At 36.2% G+C, this 20,320-nt stretch overlaps 1 protein-coding gene across 1 annotated transcript; it reads right to left on the reverse strand.

Moving 5' to 3' along the window:
• Positions 1 to 1,945: 1,945 nt before the first annotated feature.
• Positions 1,946 to 16,282, reverse strand: LOC137241778 (E3 ubiquitin-protein ligase RNF10-like; the record flags this gene model as incomplete). Its single annotated transcript, XM_067769184.1, has 2 exons — positions 15,545 to 16,282; positions 1,946 to 2,778 (listed from the first exon to the last, which is right to left on the reverse strand). Coding segments are annotated over exons 1-2 (1,224 nt in total), but the record flags the coding sequence as incomplete, so codon positions are not given.
• Positions 16,283 to 20,320: the final 4,038 nt, after the last annotated feature.

A 20,320-nucleotide genomic window follows, 5' to 3' on the forward strand; every position in this document is an offset into this window, starting at 1 on the left:
AAGAATTATAGAAACATATATCACTCGTCTTATTGTAAACAGATTAACTCAAAATTTAAGTTTTTTGGGAGAATGCAATTCAAGCTTTGTCATATGGTTTGTATATGGTTGAATTCTCCGGCTAATTTCTAGGGCACTGAAGTGGGTGGCTAATTTTCTGCTAAAGAATATTTGTATAATAGTTTGAAGAATTTGCTATATTTTTCCTCTGTATTTTTCATTAAAAATTGATTCACTTTACTATACAAATATTATGCAGCCGAATACAACTTTCAGGATAAATTCATACGGAGTATTTCTGAATACATCGGTGTAGTATAATATAGTAAATAAATCATGTTTTTATGGTGTTACATATACAGATTTATTTTGGGTTGATTCATCTTACATTTAAAAATCAAAGCATTTTCAATTAGCAAAATTTATAAAACAAAGATGCATAGACATCTATTTCAACTAGTTTCATCTCATTGAGTGTAATACGAGACTGAACATATTAGAATTTCACATTACATCAGTTTACTATAAAAGGTACATATTTTCGTCTTTTTATTCCAATTTTGGTTCATATATTCTGTATACTAAATTAAATTAATGTATAACATTCAATCTACTCCGGTAAACAAACTTAAACATTCAATTTTTATATCCAAGTATACAAATAATTGCAGATTCGCTTATCAAAGATAAATGAAAGCGATCGCCATAGCTGTAAAAAATAGCCATATCTATATTCACTGATAGCTCAAAATCGCTGTATCGCCCATCATATCTTCTGTATAAAATCGCTTGTTAAAATAAAGTGATCGCTATAGCTATAAAAAATAGCCGTGATTCAAAAATAGCGATATCTATTTTCACTGATAGCTCAAAATAGCCATATCGTCCATCACTATACCAAACACACTTGACACACTAAACACTTTTGACAAAAATATAAAATTTAGTATAGAATTAGAGAACGACGAGGAATTACCATACCTGGACTCCATAATAAACAGACGAGGAAATCAATTAAAACTAAAGTGGTATCAAAAGCCTACAGCATCAGGACGAATTATAAACTTTAATTCAAAATATCCGAAAACAATGATTATGAATACAGCAAAGGGCTGTATACGGAAAATGTTGCCGAGCTCAGATGAAGTATACCACAAAGAAGTTAAAAAAGAAATTTTCACATTACTAAGAAACAATGATTTTCCGAAAAAAACCATAAAGACTTTATTAAGAAAAACCAAAAATTCAAATAGACCAAAAACTCCCGATAAACCCATTATTTTCAAGTCGGTGGATTATGTACCGCAGCTATCAGAACGTTTAGCAAAATCTGACTGCTATGATAAAGAAACTACAAAAATTGCGCATAAACCTACGAACACTTTAAAAAACATATTTAACAAAACAAAATCGAAAATACCAATAATGGAAAAAAAATAATGTAGTTTACAAGATACCATGTAAAGGCAATATCGATGAAACGTGCAATAATATATATATAGGTACTACAAAGTCCAAACTCAAAACGAGAATTTCACAGCATAAGTCTGATTTTAAATTTTGCCATCAAGTTAATAATAAAAAAACAGCACTCATGGCCCACTGTGCAGACAGCGGCCACACACCAAACTTTGATGAGACTAAAATACTGCAACAAGAACAACACTATAACAAACGCTTCACACTAGAAATGTTACACATTATTAATATTCCGACTAACACACGACTGAACTATGAGAGCGACGTAGATCACAGCGCACATATCTACAAACACCTGCTCACCAAAAAAACAGTACCATACTCCACGTCAGACAAAGCAGACGTGTTAATAAAAGTATGTATTTATGTGATATGTAAAATGCAAAATTTGTTTATTGTTATGTTTATTATTTTTCTTAGTTGCTACAATCCTGAAGATGATTGCCGTTGAGCAATCGAAATATATCGATTTAAAAGAAGAATCAAAGGGTGTTTTTAATTTTTCAATTATAAAACACGGACCTAAAGCCAGCTGTAGATACATATTTAATTCATTATGTTCGCGTTCGATAATTTGTAAAATATCATTTCTTTTTGCAATCAAATTTTTTGAAAAGCGTTTGCATTCATTACTTGCCGACAGCAGTGGATACTTGTCGTTATTTAAATTGTGGTTAGGTTTGTATTTTGGTATCATCATGCATCCTTTTTTGCGCCGCATTAATTGAAACGTAATTTCATCATCAACGTTGAATTGTCGTTGTTGTACAATTGTAGTACTTTTGAAATCAGCTATATGAATTACTTCATAACATATGGGGCACTTACGCCAAGTTTTATCGCTTAGAGCTAAATAGTTTAGAATACATGGCCAGCAATATGCATGGCCACAGCGTGTCAATTTAGCTGCTATCGGTGGATAGAGGCAAATCGGGCATTGGGGTTCTTCTTCAGTTTGAATATTTATTTGGTCAATGAGATGCCAATCTATTAAAGTGTCAGGTGAAGCATACATGTTTAGCTTTACATCCGAATGAACGACGAATTGGAAATTTGCTTGTAAGAATTGCTCTTTATTATAACGCTGACGTGTGCTTGCGCCCCCATTAGCTCCATAACGCTGAGTAGCTCCTCCAGTTGCACCGCTACCTCCTTTACGTCCGAAAACATTAAACCGAAAAGCATTGTCAGTATCACGTGGAGCATAATGAAAATTCAGCAAATGATTCAAATTCTGCTTCTTGCTGCCTGGAGCATATACGGAATACTGCTCATATTCAATATGTTTGTAATGTAACCCTTACGGCAAGTGTTGCGTGACCATAAAGTCAAGCAATGCTTATTAAACACGACCATAGTTCACAATAAGGGTTACCTGTCAAAACAACACATTCACAATAAGGGCTATCTGTCAAATGAATAGAAGCCAATTAATTCCGCGAATTTAACTTGTACAGACGTAAAATTCAGTAGCTCGTAATTTCAACATCATTTTCAGATATATATATATATATCTCACTATATCAGAGCCTTTTAATTTCGGTTTAATAAAAAAGGACTATACAGTGTAATTATAAAGTGTAGCACTTTGTTTTATTGAAAACGGAATTCTTTCGTGAGTATAAAACAGTATCGTGAGTTCTTCGACAAGCGGCTATCGTGCCGCATATTAAAAGAAGCGTTTCAACAAATTCATGGCGACCATCTCGGCCAAGTCGAAAATGGTTGCACTAAATGGCGACCGTGCCTCCGCCTACGGAAAAATACCTCCTGGGAGATGGGAAAAGCCTCCCAGCGAAAATACAAAAATCTAGAATAAAATGTGCGCTGGCAGTAGTGGAAAAATAGTGCGTGGTTGTTGTGAGAAAACTAATATAAAAATATAAAATACGTGAAGTAAAATCCAATTTCCATCTATCAATTTCACTAAAAATTATAACGTTTAAAAATACGAAACAAAATGCATTAATTAACATAAAATACACAAAATTTCCAAAATTACACGAAGTAATACCTAAATTCAACATATATTTCACTATAAATTATAAAATTTCAAAATACAAAATCTAAATACAAAATATAAAATTTGGAAAAAAACCAAAAAAAAAAAATTATAAAATTACAAAAAGACTACAAAAAAATTTTTTTTTACAAATTGCAAAAAAAAACAACTTTTATTAACATTTCAAAAATACAAAAATTATAAAATTTCAAAAACTACAAAAAATCTTTTTACAAAATTTCATAAACTACAAAGAAAAAGGTACATCCTAAATGGCAAAATATACTTTTTAGAACTTCTTCGTATATACATACATTTAAAAATTAATTTGAATTTGAACCAAAGTTACGTGTGAAATTGTGGTGGTACATGCATACATATATGTAAAAAGTTTTTGAAGCTGCTGTACCATACCATAACGGTGACACATAAGCACAACCACCCGCTACGTCTTTAATACGCACTACCGTTAGTAGCGGTAAAATCATGCCATTTACTAAATACCATCAACTCAACCAGAAAAGCATACATAAGAAAGTAATAGAGGAAGGAAAAAATCAGTCGGCAACAGCATCACTTTGGACGGCAACAGCTGCATCGGCAAGAAGCGGAAAAATACCAACAACACATACACCAGCAAGCAGAAAACACAAAGAGCGGTACAGTAGAGTAGATTATAACATACGTATATATCCAATATTTCATTTCTGTGTATAAGTAGACACTTTGCTTCTGTATGTAATCTTCTTCAATACCTGTATACTATGCATGTAGCAAATGAATTCGACACTTTTGCCTTTGTACATATGTACTTTTTCTATAAACATTTGTATACTATGCATGTAGCAACAAAAATTGACACTTTGTTTCTAAACATTTGTATACTGCGCATGTAGCAACACATTTTTTCTTCTCACAATTTAATCAAACATTTAATATAAACATTTAAATATCGAAAACTTTTTGAATGTACATTAAAAATAATTTTAAATATACGGCCACCACATGCATATTATCACGCATATATTACTATATTCTTTCTTTTGAACATTAATATGGAACTTGAATTTTTTTTATTTTAAATGCGAACATTGCTTCGTAATAAATACAATCGGAAAAATATTTTTTTCAAATTTATAAAATTTTTTTTTTAAAACCTTTTTGAAACGCAAATTATACAACAATTTTATATGTATAATACCAGAAATATCAAATCTTTTCGCCAAAATTTTGCGATAATTATTCAAAGCTAATCAATTTTGAAAATTCTCATTGACTTTAAATATCAATATAGACAGGTTACAGTCACATAATGGTAATAGTGAAAATTTATTTTTATCGGTGAAAACTTACTTTTTCTCTTTTTCGAATTACTTCTTCGGAAATTAAAAATCTTAGATATTACAAATATTTAAATATTTTTCTCAACAAATACAGTGCCATCCAAATAGTTTAACAATTCCTTCGAAGTATCACACGAATACAGTGTATTTCAAATATTTCAACATATTTTACATTTGCGACTCATTTCAAACTGTGCATCATATACAGTGGCTTTCAAGTACTCCAACAGTTTTTTTCTTTGCATTATTAAACGAATACAGTGCGGTTTAAATATTTCAACATTCACTTGCCTTTACAATTACTTCAAAGTAAGTCACGAATAGAGTGCCTTTCGAATATGTGAATCTTCTTTACGATTTACCAATTAACTCATCGATTCTGAATATTTCGAATCTTCTCCGATTTTACAAAAAAAATTTTTTTTAAATTGCATACCACAATTACTGAGTGAATGAATAGTTTCAAATTCATTTTTGTATAAACAGTGCCTACAGCGTTAATCTAAACATTTTTCCGAATTTTTTTTTATAAAACAACTTTTACTGCTACGGAAATAAATATTTTCAATAAATGTAATAAAGTTTTCAGATGTCAGTTGTCAAATGTCAGATTTTGATTCCAATTTCAAAAATTTACGCTCTAATTTCACTAAAGTTACTAAACGAGTTTTGAATAACCGATCAATCTCAGCAAAAAAAGTCAATAGAATATGAAGATACTTTAATTAAAAGCTATAACGAAATTATAAAACAAGTAAACTCATATTTTGAAAATCGAGATAAGCCTAGTTCAATAATCGAAAGTTTTTCAAAGTGCAGAGAACAACTCACTAAATGTTTCTCTACAATTAACTGCAATATAAAAATACCCAAATATCTTTCTGAATTAATACAAGAAAGCGAATCAAGTTCTAATTTTGATACTGAGAAAGAAATCTCTGACGCACCGACAACTTCAGCATACAAAGCTAGTATTATTAAAAAAAAGTACCGTATCTTTTCTCGAGGATTTTCCTGGATTTTCCAATTCACTACACAATAATAATTTAGATACAATTAGCGAAAAACAACCGACAATGGCGACTCCAGAGCAAAAGAAAACTTATATTACTATGTGTGCATCCATAATTAGAGAAAACTACAGCGGCGATCCGCTTTCACTTGCATCCTTTATAGATAAAATAGTTTTGATAGAAGATTTGATGGAAGAAAATTTGACAAATACTTTAATTTCGTTTATAAGATCCAAGTTAGAAGGGAAGCGCGTGAGGCAATTCCAAATGAAGTAACAACAATTCAACAAATAAAAGATGCGTTAAAAGGTAGAATAAAACCTGACAACTCAAAAGTTGTTGCAGGAAAAATTGCATCTTTAAAATTTTTAATAATAATCATACTGAATTCGCCAAGCGTGTAGAGGAACTTTCCGATGCTTTAGAACGATCATTAGTTATAGAAGGAATGACTCAGGAAAAAGCGCACGAGATGGCAGTCGAACAAACCGTAAACGTTTGTCGGCTTAGTACTCGCTCAGACCTAGTAAAATCAATTTTAGCGTCAACTACGTTTACTGATTCTAAGGATGTAGTTGCGAAAATGATCGTAGAACAAAATAACCAAACGAGTGAAAGGCAGGTATTAGCGTTTAGATCGCGTTATAACAGGCAAAATAGTAGTTTTCGAGGTAACTTCAGGTCAAATCAATATAATAGGAACAACTTTTCGAGATACAACAACAATTTTAGCAGAAACAACAATAAAAATTATAGGCATAATAACAACAATAATTATGGCTCGCGAAGTAATGGTAATTTTTGTAATAACAATAGCAGGCCCGTAAACAGAAACAATAGCAATAACAACAGTAAAAACAACAATCGACGTTCAAATACAACAAATAACGCTAGTGTTCGCACTTTAAACGCCAACGGCGCTCAGGAGCGACCACTGGGGGACCAGAAAATGAATTAAATAACGTTTTTCAAAATAAATCAATTTATTGTCTAAACCTGAACTACTCAGATTTTATCGAATTGAATTGCAATGACTCTTTTAAAACATGCACTTTCTTATTAGATACACAGGCTGATATATCGATTATAAAACTTTCAAGTTTAAAACAAAATATTTCTATAAATAACAACAATACTATAAATATAACGGGTGTTACGACAGATACAGTTTCAACATTGGGTACCATTAAAACAGAACTTTTTTATTCAAATTTTTCAATTCCACATACTCTAAATGTAGTAGATGACAAATTCAACATACCGTCAGATGTTATTTTGGGCAAAGACTTTTTGAAAAAATACAATTGCATAATAGTATATGCAAACGAGAGCATAACAATTGGCATTGGCAAAAATATTCATAAAATTTCAATTTTACATAATACAACCGATAATACATTGGTAATTCCTCCTAGATGCGAAGTTTATCGCTTATTTAAGCTGAAAAAATCTAAACATCCAGTTTTTATAGACGCACAGGAAATTTGTAGTGGTGTGTTCACCGCAAAGTGTATTGTTGACACTAACAATCCGATAATAAAAGTTTTAAACGTCACCGACGAGGTAAAATACGTAAGAAACTGTAACATAGTTACGGATGAAATCACCAACTATAACGTGTATAAAATCAATGATATTTCAAAAGATTCGAAAAGGTCAGAGGAATTAAAATCAATTTTAGAAAAACAAATGCCAAATTATGCCAAACCAAAACTTCTCGATTTATGTCTAAAATATGATGATATTTTTGCACTAAAGACCGATCGTATGACGCTTAACAACTTTTATGAACAAAAACTACGATTGACAGATAAAAATCCTGTTTACATAAAAAATTACCGCTTACCATATTGTCAGAGAAAGGAAATTAATAGACAAGTTGATAATTTATTATAAAATGATCTTATAGAACACAGTTATTCCAATTATAATAGCCCATTGATACTTGTGCCAAAGAAAAATCCAAATGGACAGAAATCCTACAGGATGTGTGTCGACTTTAGAGCCGTAAACAAAAAATTGATAGCAGACAAATTCCCACTTGCACGAATAGACGATATTCTTGATAATCTAGGCAGAGCCAAATATTTTTCTACATTGGATTTGTATTCAGGTTTCCACCAAATCCCATTAAATAAAGATTCTAGAGACATCACTTCATCAGCACTGATCGTGGTGTTTTTCGATGGAAAGTTTTACCATTCGGTTTAAACGTAGCTCCGAATTCATTCTCAAGAATGATATCAATTGCCTTTTCAGGAATTTCTCCAAACCAAGCCTTTTTATATGTCGATGATCTCATAGTCATTGGGTGTAGCGAAGCTCACCATCTTAAAAATTTAGAACAAGTTTTTCAAACATGCAAAAAATTTTATTTGCGTCTAAATCCCGAAAAATGCAACTTCATGCGTTCAGAATTCACTTTCCTAGGACACAAATGTTCGTCAAAAGGTCTACTTCCAGACGATTCCAAAATAATTGCAATAAAGAAATATCCGAAACCTTGCGATAAAGATGCAGTAAGACGATTCGTGGCATTCGCCAATTACCATCGAAGGTTTATACCACATTTTGCTTCAATAGCAGCACCTTTTAATAAACTTAGCAGGAAAAGAGTAGAATTTAAATGGGATGAGTCTTGTGATATAGCAATTAAAAAACTTCGAAAATCTTTAATTTCTCCTCAAATTCTCCAATACCCAGACTTCAAAAAGTTGTTTATAATTATTGTCGACGCTTCAAAAATTGGTTGTGGTGCCATTTTAAGTCAAAATGAAGATGGCATTGACTTACCAATTTGTTTCGCGTCCAAATCATTTAATAATTCAGAACAAAAGAAATCAATGAGCTTTTAGCTATATTTTTTGCAATAAAACAGTTCAGACCATACGTATATGGCACACACTTCACCGTCAAGTCCGATCATCGTCCATTAGTTTATTTGTTTAATATGAAAGACCCCTCTTCAAAACTTTCACGTATCAGACTTGAACTGGCAGAATACAACTTCACTATTGAATACATAAAAGGTAAAACGAACGTAGGAGCAGATACACTCTCTCGCATCACAATAGAAGAAATTAAAAATTCAGGCAAATCAATTTTAGCGGTACAGACAAGATCACAGACAAAACAAGAACAATTAACACAACAACAAATAGGCAAAGAAGAAAAAGTAAAGGAAAACATAAAATTACAAGTTTATGAAAATTTATCAAACAAATTTTCAAAGAAAATACCCAGAGTAAAATCACAAATAAGTTATGATAAAAGTGGTACAATTACAAATTTTGAGATAAATGCGCATTTAAAACACAAAAAATTGAGTTAATTAAGGTTGCGTGTGCTAACAAAATAATACATTTAGATGAATTACTTTTGAAGCTCCAAAAAGAAGCTGGCAAACGCAATATTAATATAATCGAATTGTAAAAAAATGATAATCTTTTTAAATATTTTTCGATATCAGATCTGAAAACCACTGGGAATAAAATTTTAAAACGTTTAGAAATCATCCTAACCGAACCCGTAGAAACTGTGACAGACGAAGACAAAAAACAACAATTAATAACAATTTACCATACCGACCCAATTTTAGGAGGACATTTCGGTAGCAAAAAAGTTTATGCAAAACTCAGAACTAAATATTATTGGAAAGGCATGATGCGCGATATAGCGGAATTTGTTAAAAACTGCGAAAAATGTCTTTTGAATAAGGTTAAGCCAAAAACAAAAGAAAATTTAGTCCTAACCGAAACACCCTGTAAGCCATTCGACATTGTCGTTATTGACACTATAGGACCTCTACCTCAATCCGATAATGGTAACAAGTTCGCTGTCACCATTATATGCGATCTTAGCAAATACTTAGTAACGGTTGCAATACCTGATAAAAGCGCCAAAACGGTTGCATCAGCTGTTTTTGAAAATTTCGTACTAATATATGGCATTATGAAAACAATTAAAACTGATTTAGGTACCGAATACAAAAATGAAATTTTTTCAGAGTTAACAAAATTATTAAAAATAGAACATAAATTTTCCACAGCGTACTGTAAGGGATCTGGTAACACTTACAAGAAAAGACAACTCTGAGGTCGATCAGCTGATGAGGGAGATTGGGAATGTGGAATAATTGAACTTTTGAGAGGATTCTGGTTGATACTGTCATAGAAAAAACATAAACGCCTACAATTAATAAAGGCCACATTTCAATATAATTAAAATAAATGACAAGTTATCGCTTTTAGATCAGAAGGGGATCTTTACCCAATAATTTTTAATTGTACATGACAAGCAGCTGAATAAAGAAATACACCGTACACGAATGTACGGGTATATATGTATTGAGCAGCAAACGAGAGTCACGGAAAAAAAAAACAGGTGAAGCAACGATAGAAGCTTCTAGAATTTAAGGCAACAACGCTATATGAAGCAACGAATCTGTAACAGAACGTTACGAACGATAGGATAGTGGCAACAACGACGATTGAAAAACAAAGAGAGATTGAAGAGATGGAACCATGGCTCAAGTCCATCAATGAATTAAAAGACGTCGTATCAACTTTGGCAAAATCCGTAAATGAAATGAGAGTGAGTATGCAACCACAAGTACCGACTGGGCAAGCGGAGGTGGCACAAAATCTGAGGGAGACATCAAATTCAACACCAGCAATGATGCCAGCGCAAACGCAATCAAATATGCGTGACATAGTTGGTATTTTACCGGAATTCGAGCCATTAAAAAAAATGTTGACATCCAATCAGTTTGTGGCTAAAGTGGAGCAACTACAACGTATGTATGGATGGAGTGAAGAAACGGTTTTGTTCGCGGTGCAGCACAAGATGAGGGGCATTGCAAAAGATTGGTTGGACGCACAGCCCGTGTTCCAATCATGGGCTAGTTTTGTAAGTATGTTGACGAAAGATTTTCCTTGTACGGTTAATGCTGCCGATATTAATAGGGAATTGGCGCAACGGAAACGAAAAGTTGGGGAATCTCTGATGGAATACTACTACGCTGTTCTTGCAATTGCCAGACGAGCATCTCTTGATGATGTATCAATAAACTCCTACGTAATAAATGGTCTTAATGATATACAACTGATTCGAGCTTTGTCAGCAATGAACTTCAATACTACGAACGAGCTATTACGGTCATTAGAGAACGTGGCTATTGCCCAACCGACGAAGGTGCATTTACAGTACATAGCTAAGCCAGCTGAGGTAACGAGTGAGGGCGAACCTAAGCAAACAAATCAACGAGGACCGAAATGCTTTAATTGCAACGAGATGGGGCATATAGCTATGAAATGTCCACGCCCGTCCAAGAAACTGCGATGTGATAAATGTTCAAAAGTAGGCCATGAGGCAAAGGACTGCAAAGTAGGTGTATAATCAGCAGTAGCGGAAGTTAACACGAACAACAACGAGGACAAACTGGTACCTCCAATTGTAGAGAACGTTCAGGTTAGAGCCGAATTACTTAAAGCGTTAATTGACACGGGAAGTGATCATTCGCTGATCAAACAATCAACGGCGGCGAGGGTAGAAGGTAAACGTATCCCATGTGTCAGACGTTTCGAGGGTTTCGGTGGCTCCCTAATAGAATCAACCGAAAAGATTGAAGTCGAACTACACTTTAGTAACGAAACATTGAATGCACAGCTACATCTAGTACCAAGTGATGTGTTAAAATATGACATCTTGTTGGGCAGGGACGTTCTCTGCAACAAGAACAATAGAATGGTTATTGATGCGGGGGTTTTACAGCTACAAGTTAAAAAGAATGATTTGTTTAACGTTAACGAGAGTTTTCAAGAAACCAAACGCCAGGAGGTCTACAACTTGCTGTGCGAATTTTCCAAGTGTTTTGCAGAAGATGTAACTGCGTTAGGTAAATGTAACAGTACATCAATGAAGATCGAAGTGACGTCAGATAAGCCGATAGTAGGCAAACGGTATCAAGTTCCATTAGCACGACAAGAGGAATTGACACAGATTTTAAACAAATTGTTGGAAAACAAAATTATTCAGCGAAAGAATTCCTAGAAGCCGTAAGGCGCACGGGCCTAACCCTACGACCTTCTAAGTGCATGTTCTTACAAGAAGAGGTAAAATTTTTGGGACACGTTGTGAACGGGAACGGCATACATCCGGGTAGAGAGAAAACCGAAACAATTGAGAAGTTCTCCCGACCAAAAACAGCAACGGAGGTCCGACAATTCTTGGGTCTTACCGGGTTTTTCCGAAAGTTTGTGGAACGGTATAGCCACATTGCAGAGTCATTAACTAAGCTTCTTAAAAACGGCACACCATTCGTATGGGAGCAGAAGCAAGAGGAGGCATTCCAGCAATTAAAGTCAGCGATTTCCAGCAAGCCAATACTAGTTGTGTATAACATCAAGAAGAGACATGAGGTGCACACAGATGCAAGCACCCTTGGGTTGGCAGGCATGCTGTTACAGGAAGACACGGATGGGTGGAAGCCTGTGTCGTTTTACAGTCGGCAATGTAGCGATGCAGAAAAGAAGTATGCAAGCCATGAACTGGAAGTTCTGGCCATCGTAGAGACCTTGGACAGATTCCGCATGTATCTCCTGGGGACGCAATTTAACGTTATTACGGAATGCAAGGCAGTTGCAACAACTAAAGCAACAACACCTCTCCCACCTCGAATAGCAAGGTGGTGGCTACGGTTACAAGAGTACAATTTTGAATGCCATCATCGACGTGGGGAAAAGATGCAGCACGTTGACTGTCTAAGCCGGTTACCATCATTACTACCGAAAGAGCCGATAACAGTGGCAGAACAGGTGTTATTGCTAGAGCATAAGAGCGAAGATTGGGTTTATGCTATCCAATTATAGGATCCGGAGCTTAGGGAGATTGCTCAATCACTGGGGAAAGCAGGGTCACCAAACGAGGCTCAAACGCAAAATGACTACGAAATCCACGCTGGACGGTTAGTCAGGAAACTGGGCAAGGAACGAAGATTGGTGGTGCCACGGACTATTAGGTGGCGAGTCACGAAATCATGCCACGATGATGCTGGCCATTTTGGGGTGGATAAGACTCTGGAACGCCTTAGGAAGCACTTTTGGTTTAAGCGTATGAGACGCTACGTAAAGTCGTACATCGCTTCGTGTCCGGAATGCTGTTTAAACAAAGTGAAAGGTGGGAAACAAGACGGCCAAATGCACCTAATGGAAGTGTTGCCTATCCCGTTTCAGTCAATTCATATAGATCACCTGGGTCCGCTTCCACGCAGCAAACGGGGCAACCAACACATCATAGTACTAGTATGCAGTTTCACGAAATATACGCTTTTGGAACCAGTGAGGAGTACTAAGACTTTAGGCGTAATTACCTTACTGCGTAGGGTGATGTCTATCTTTGGACAGCCGCTGAAGGTTACCACAGACCGTGGAACGGCTTACACATCGAAGGAATTTCAATCATTTATAGAAACATACGGCATACAACATGTGAAAAACGCAGTTCGAACTCCAAGGGCCAATGGACAAGCCGAGCGTGTGAACCGAACAATTCTTGCAGCTATGAGAAGTTTATTGGAAAAGTCAAACGAGTGGGACATGTTACTACCCACCATCCAGTGTTCCATAAACTCCCAATGTAACTCTACTACGAAAGTCAGCCCGAACGAACTGGTATTCAATTTCAATCTGCGTAACGTAAGCGAGAATCGGTTAATTCAAGCTATTCATGACGATTCATCATTACCAACTGAACAAGAACGGGAAACCAAGAAGGAAGTGGCTAAAGCTAACATCGAAGCTGAACGGCTCAAGTGGAAGCAACGATATGACCATAAGCAACAACGACCATACCAATACCACGAAGGGCAACTGGTCGTCATTGACCATGTTCCAGGAGCAACAGGCGAAACTCACAAGTTGGAACCGAAGTATAAGGGTCCGTACATCGTTACTAAAGTTCTGGATTATGATCGGTATGTCATCGAGGATCTACCTGATGCACAACGCACTAGTCGACGGTATGCTAACGTATTCTCTAGTGACCATATGAAGCCATGGTGCTCGACGTCACCAGATCTGGACCAGGAAAACCAGGCAAATGAATCCCAGTCTGACGACGACTCGTCCTAGAGGACGAATGTCAGGACCGGCCGACCTGTAAGGGATCTGGTAACACTTACAAGAAAAGACAACTCTGAGGTCGATCAGCTGATGAGGGAGATTGGGAATGTGGAATAATTGAACTTTTTAGAGGATTCTGGTTGATACTGTCATAGAAAAAACATAAACGCCTACAATTAATAAAGGCCATATTTCAATATAATTAAAATAAATGACAAGTTATCGCTTTTAGTACCATCATGAAACTCTTGGCACAGTAGAGCGAAACCACAGAGTTTTCAATGAATATTTAATATCTTTTCTAAATCCCAATTTTCCGACTGGGATGTTTACTTGAAATATTTCACTTTTCTTCATAACACAACAACAAACACAGTATTCGATAATAGATTCTCATCATATGAATTAGTCTTTGGCAAAGCAGCTAATTTACCAAAGGAACTGCAAACCGATAAAGTAGACCCGATTTATAACATAGAAAACTATTCGAAAGAAGTTATATTTCGCTTTCAAAAAACTCACGAACTAGCAAAAAAAGCAGTTACAGAACACAAATTAAAAATTCAAACCGGATATAACAAAAGTTCACAACCAATATCTGTCAAGGTATTTGACAAGGTGTTGCTTGAAAAAGAACCCCGCGACAAGCATAGTAATATCTATATTGGTCCTTATACCGTAATAGGTATTGACGGTGTAAACGTCACGTTAATTGATGACGAAACGAAAAAAGAAAAAATGGTACATAAAAATAGGATAAGAAAAATTCATTAAATTAAATTTTTAAATTAAAGATTATTTAAAGTTAATATCTATTGTTAAATTAGAAATAAAATGTTTTTCTTCAAAAATTTGAAAAATAAAGATAATGAACTCAAATAAATTTAAACAATCATTAAAAATTAAGAACTGAATTTATACAGTAGAATTAAAACACAAAGAAAATGTTTCTAGTTATAAAAATTAAATTTAAGTCCTACTTTAGAACTAGACTTTAGAATTTAATTCTTAATTTAGATCTAAACATAGATGTAGATTTAAATTTAGATCAACAGTCTTAAACTTTTAAAGTTAAGTACATCGCTTTTGGGACAGAAGAATTTGGCCAATTCTTTTCCAAAGGGGGATGATGTAAGGTAACCCTTACGGCAAGTGTTGCGTGACCATAAAGTCAAGCAATGCGTATTAAACACGACCATAGTTCACAATAAGGGTTACCTGTCAAAACAACACATTCACAATAAGGGCTATCTGTCAAATGAAAAGAAGCCAATTAATTCCGCGAATTTAACTTGTACAGACGTAAAATTCAGTAGCTCGTAATTTCAACATCATTTTAAGATATATATATATCTCACTATATCAGAGCGTTTTAATTTCGGTTTAATAAAAAAGGACTATACAGTGTAATTATAAAGTGTAGCACTTTGTTTTTATTGAAAACGGAATTCTTTCGTGAGTATAAAACAGTATCGCGAGTTCTTCCACAAGCGGCTATCGTTCCTCATATTAAAAGAAGCGTTTCAACAAATTCATGGCGACCATCTCGGCAAAGTCGAAAATGGGTGCACCACATGTTGCCGAAACTTTTTTTGGTCAAAGCACCGGTGACAGCCGGCTCACCAACAGTGCCTAATCCGACGCCGAAAGAAGAAACATCGTCAAACTCGCATGCAATGCCGTCTTCGTCAATGTCAGCAGCATAGCTGCTATCAAAATTGTTGCCACCGCTACCGCCATCACCGCCGCCGCGTTGGCGTGGCCGCTTATCAACATTGGGACGTGCTTTAACGCTAGGATACTGCTTTGAGTTGTGTTGAGGTTCGATACGAGTTGTGGATTGTTGTTCGCGTCGTCGTGAATTACGTGGACAGGGCTTATTGGCTTGTAAATCTGAAACTGGCTTGCGTACGGATAGTTCAGAAGGTTGACATGCCCTTGATGAGCCCGTAAAATTGTTTTGTTTCTTGCCCTCCATTTTTATTTAAACCGAAAATAGCTGAAGCACAGCACGAAGCTGAGCGAAATTGAAAAACGAAGCTACTCCTCCTCGACAGCGAACTGCTACAGATGTTTTCTCCAAATGGAGTTTTATGCACTTTATTAACATTAATTCGAGACATTTTTATTGAGCCATGATTTTAACTACAAAAATACACGAAAATTTACGTCGTGTAGAAGTTTAATGCACGAGGTATTTTTGCTTGCGAAAATGAGATGAAAAACTCGTAGCCGAGTTCCTAGTACAGCAACGGCTGACGTCGACGAATTTAGTCAGCGATTTCAATAAACGTTTGTGGCCTTTCCCAGCACACCAAAAGTCTTAGCACATTAATATATTAACTTTAATTAGATGAAAGATTGAACGGGAAAATTTAAACTTCCTACAATACCAGATGTTATGGTAACGCATTTACAATGGAAGCAGTAAGGAAGGCGGTCGGCATGATGTGTTGGTGCACAGTGGCTAGTCATTGTCGGCTGGGGCGGGTCCTTGCCAACCTTACTGTTCCTGCGCCATAAACAGAAAAAAATTCCTATCATGCCTATCAAAACTAGCTGTCAAAAAGCGCAGAGACCGACTCAAAACGCGTATAATTCAAATTAAAACGACATCCGGTCGAACCGGATGCCACGGACAAACCGTTAGACATTCCAAAATTCAAAAAAAACTGACGCAAAAAAAAAAAATACCGCACCGGACATGACCGGTTACTACTCTGAAATCAAATAATAACAAAAAAGCTGAAAAAGTAAAACAAAAGAAGGGAAATAAACAAAAAGGGCCAAATATATATAGGGGCGCCGCGGGTAGTGTTGCGACGCCCGGTGCATTGCCCACCCTCAAAATCCATGGCCACCGACGCACCTATTTTTCGGTGGCCCCTTACCTGTATGCCCTAAGTGCCTTCTAAAAGAATAGGGTAGTCAACATTCCCATTTTAATTACAATATTTATTCACAATTCATTATAAAAAAAAATATATATATAAAGTTCTAGCTAGTTTTGGTGATTAACGTAGGGGGTTGGTGATTGTGTTGGTGTTGTTGGTTGCGAGTGTATATAAGTTACATACATACATACTTGATCTATGCACATACTATTTTAGTGTTATATGGTTTAGCCCCTTACTCATTTTGCCCTTACATTAGTACGTTGTTACAATAATCACTTATTATATGCTTTGTGGTAAAACTTATTTTTTGAGTGTAACTAAATATCAATTTGGTATAACGCGCATATTATAATAATAATAATAATATGTAATATGTACTGGGAAAATTTGTTACAAAAGCAATAAAGATAAATTTTATGTAGCGCTATGCATTATATGCACGTATATTACCTCCTTCTGGTGGTTCGAACAATATTGCTAGCAATAGTAATTCATATGTGTAGATATATATATATATATATATATATTGTACTTGAATGATATAAGAAAAGAAAGTTTAAATCTTCTAGCCGATTCGTGCATAAAATTTCCTTTTTTTTTCTAACATTTTATGGGTGAGCTCCAAAATGAATCGCTAAAACGTTTCACGTGATAGCGCCGGCTTATTATTCATAAAATGTATAGGGCTAAATTTAGACATCTTAAGGTGACAAAATATATTCTAAGAATGATCGAAAAAAAATGTATGGTTTTTCTTTTTATGTAAAGCTAAGGCTTAGGTAGGTATTAAGTAAATGGAATTATTCTCGTAAGTTGCCGAATACAACCTTGGTTATATATAAAGAGCTTGGTTCAATATAATGTAAAAAAGGTGCATTCACAAATAAACGGCGTATGTCGGAATTAGTGTTACGCGTTCTAACAGGCAGGTGCTACTTGACCTGACTGAGACAAAACTGCCTGTTTCTTTGTGAACAAACCTTTAAAATGTGTAAATATACTAAACTGTGGTTACATTCTTTAATATCTTGTTAAGTTGCAAACATGAGTGTTCATGTGGTAATTCTTTTGGTTAGCTAAATCTTACAAGCCAAATTTAAATAGTGGCAATCATTTATATGTAACTTTTCTTATATAGTACGTTAAACTATCTGTTCATATTGTATGTTTATAATTCAAAAAAAAGGAATGCCGTAATTTTGACAAAAAAATTCGATCCTTGTCGAATGGTTTACCCGGGGTATATGAAACCCTCTAAGTACCACTTGGAAGTTCGTTTAACTACCCTGCAAAAATGCTCTAGTCATTCCACGCCGTTTGACCCGTTACTTTACAGTCATAGGTTATGTTCTTAGTCACATTTGCATGGCGTGGGTAAGTTTCATGACCAGAATTTTTTGTAGGGTAATTACATCTAAATTTATACCGTGCTTGTACTTACATGGCCGACAGAGTACGTACCATGGGTCTCTGCCGGCGTGCTGTCGCTGGTGAAGCCGACCTTGCCGGTGAAATTGACACTGATGTTGGTTGTGGTGCGCGGTCTTGGGCGCGCTGTACTGGTACTGTTGGTGGCTGCTGCGCTCTGGTCTGAGGTGATCGATTGAACCTGGTGGCAATGAAACCTCTGGATGATCTGGCCCTACTTCCGGCCTTCGTTGTATTATGCTGCAGCGTACTGCTGGCCCTGGAGGCGGAGGTGGTGTTGGATGTTTTTCCAAAGGTGATATTGTACTTCGTGAACGTAGAGAAAGGGGTGTATCTTCGGATACCAATGGTTCTCATCACATTTAGCTCAGTGCCGTCCGAATCCGTATCGGAATCACTGACACTTTCCTCACTGCGGGTGGCTGTGAAACGCCGACCTACTTCACTAGATATTATTTACGTTGCGCTTGTGTCAACACGACACCACCGTGATAAGGTCTATTCCCACTTGTTCGTACTTCTAGTAGTTGGGCCTGCAATTCCTCGTTGCAGCCTTTTGGTTCTTCCACAATGCTAGTTGAATATGCGCACAGCACGACGAGGGTGCTTTGCGAGGAGTTGAATATAGTCGGGGATGTGCAGTTAATGTAAGCAATAGCGAAAATGACGCAGGACTAATTCTTGCGTTGTTTTTTTTTTTTGTTTTTTTCCCCGGCCGGACAATCGTGGCCTTCCTTTTAAGTTTTTCCAAAATTTTCTGTCTTTATGGGTGTGTATATGACCGGAAACTCAATGCTTCTTTTTTTCGCTGGTGATGGCAGGTCTGTCTTTTTCCGGTTTTTCGATATTTTTTTATCGCCACTTTCACCACATCGCTAGGTGTGTTCGCGTGAACACGCTCCCAAGTGGATCATGGCCGTAGACCGTAGCAGCAGACCGTAACAAACCTGCTTCGCTTTGAAGACCTGACGATGAAGCGAACAGGAAACCGGATCATCTGTGGGAAGCTACTGCCAGGAATCTTCGACGACAAGCAACGTGGGGCACGACTCACCCCTGAGATAAGAGTCTCAAAGTCCTACTACGAAGCTAGCCGGGCAACATAGGTCTATCAAAAAAAAATTAAGTCAAGTTGGGAATAATTTCTGTTTCCTAGTTATAAGGGCTTTGCGGCAATTAGACATTTGTTATGGAGAACTCGTCAAAACTCCGAAAGATGATTCCTAGTGGTTATCGCTCCCACCGGAATGCAAAACAAAAAAGGGTGTAGACATTTTGATCTGGAGAACTCGTCCAAACTCCGAAAGGCTAGTCCGACCTAAGCGTGGACTGCCAGGGTGTTCACGGTCCTCGGTGAGTACGCGTGTGAACAACCTATGAGGTCATTGCTCGGGGAGAATACTGATGTCCCCGACCGCCAAAACGCCCAGACAAAAAAAGTCCAATTGGTGGGTATATAAAAAAAATCAAATTGTAAATTGGCAAAAGAAACGCCCTTGTTGGTTCATTGCGGACGAATATCCGAAGCATGGAAGCGACCTATCAATTTCCCGTTTAGGTCCTCGAGATCATACAATGCATTGCCTATCTTTCGAAGCACGCGACACTTCAGGTATTTGTGTAGGAATTTGGCATTAATGCCCTGTTTGAAGTTACTTAAGGCAAAGTTTTTTCGGAAAACTTCCTGACCTTCCTTGTAGTTGACCTGTCTAGAGCGCTTGTTATAGGTGGTTACTCCCCTATCCTTGGCCTGATCTAAATTTCTACGGATCTGCTCGCGACTATTAGTCAACTTGTCAGCTCGGCTTACTACCGTAACTTGGTCTTCCCGAAGGCTGCCGAGTTTCCCTAAAATGTTGTACGTTGAGGCATGCTGGACCATGTTTTGGCCATATAATGCAAAGTATGGAGAACACTGAATCGCCGTATGAAAATCACTTCTCAAAACTGATAAAATCTCGGGTATATGCTTATCCCAATCGGTATGGTCAGGTTTATCTTTCAGGAAAATCCTAATCTTAGAAACAATTTCTCTGTT

This window comes from Eurosta solidaginis, chromosome 2 (genome assembly GCF_040869045.1).
Source record: "Eurosta solidaginis isolate ZX-2024a chromosome 2, ASM4086904v1, whole genome shotgun sequence".
NCBI classification, from domain to species: domain Eukaryota; kingdom Metazoa; phylum Arthropoda; class Insecta; order Diptera; family Tephritidae; genus Eurosta; species Eurosta solidaginis.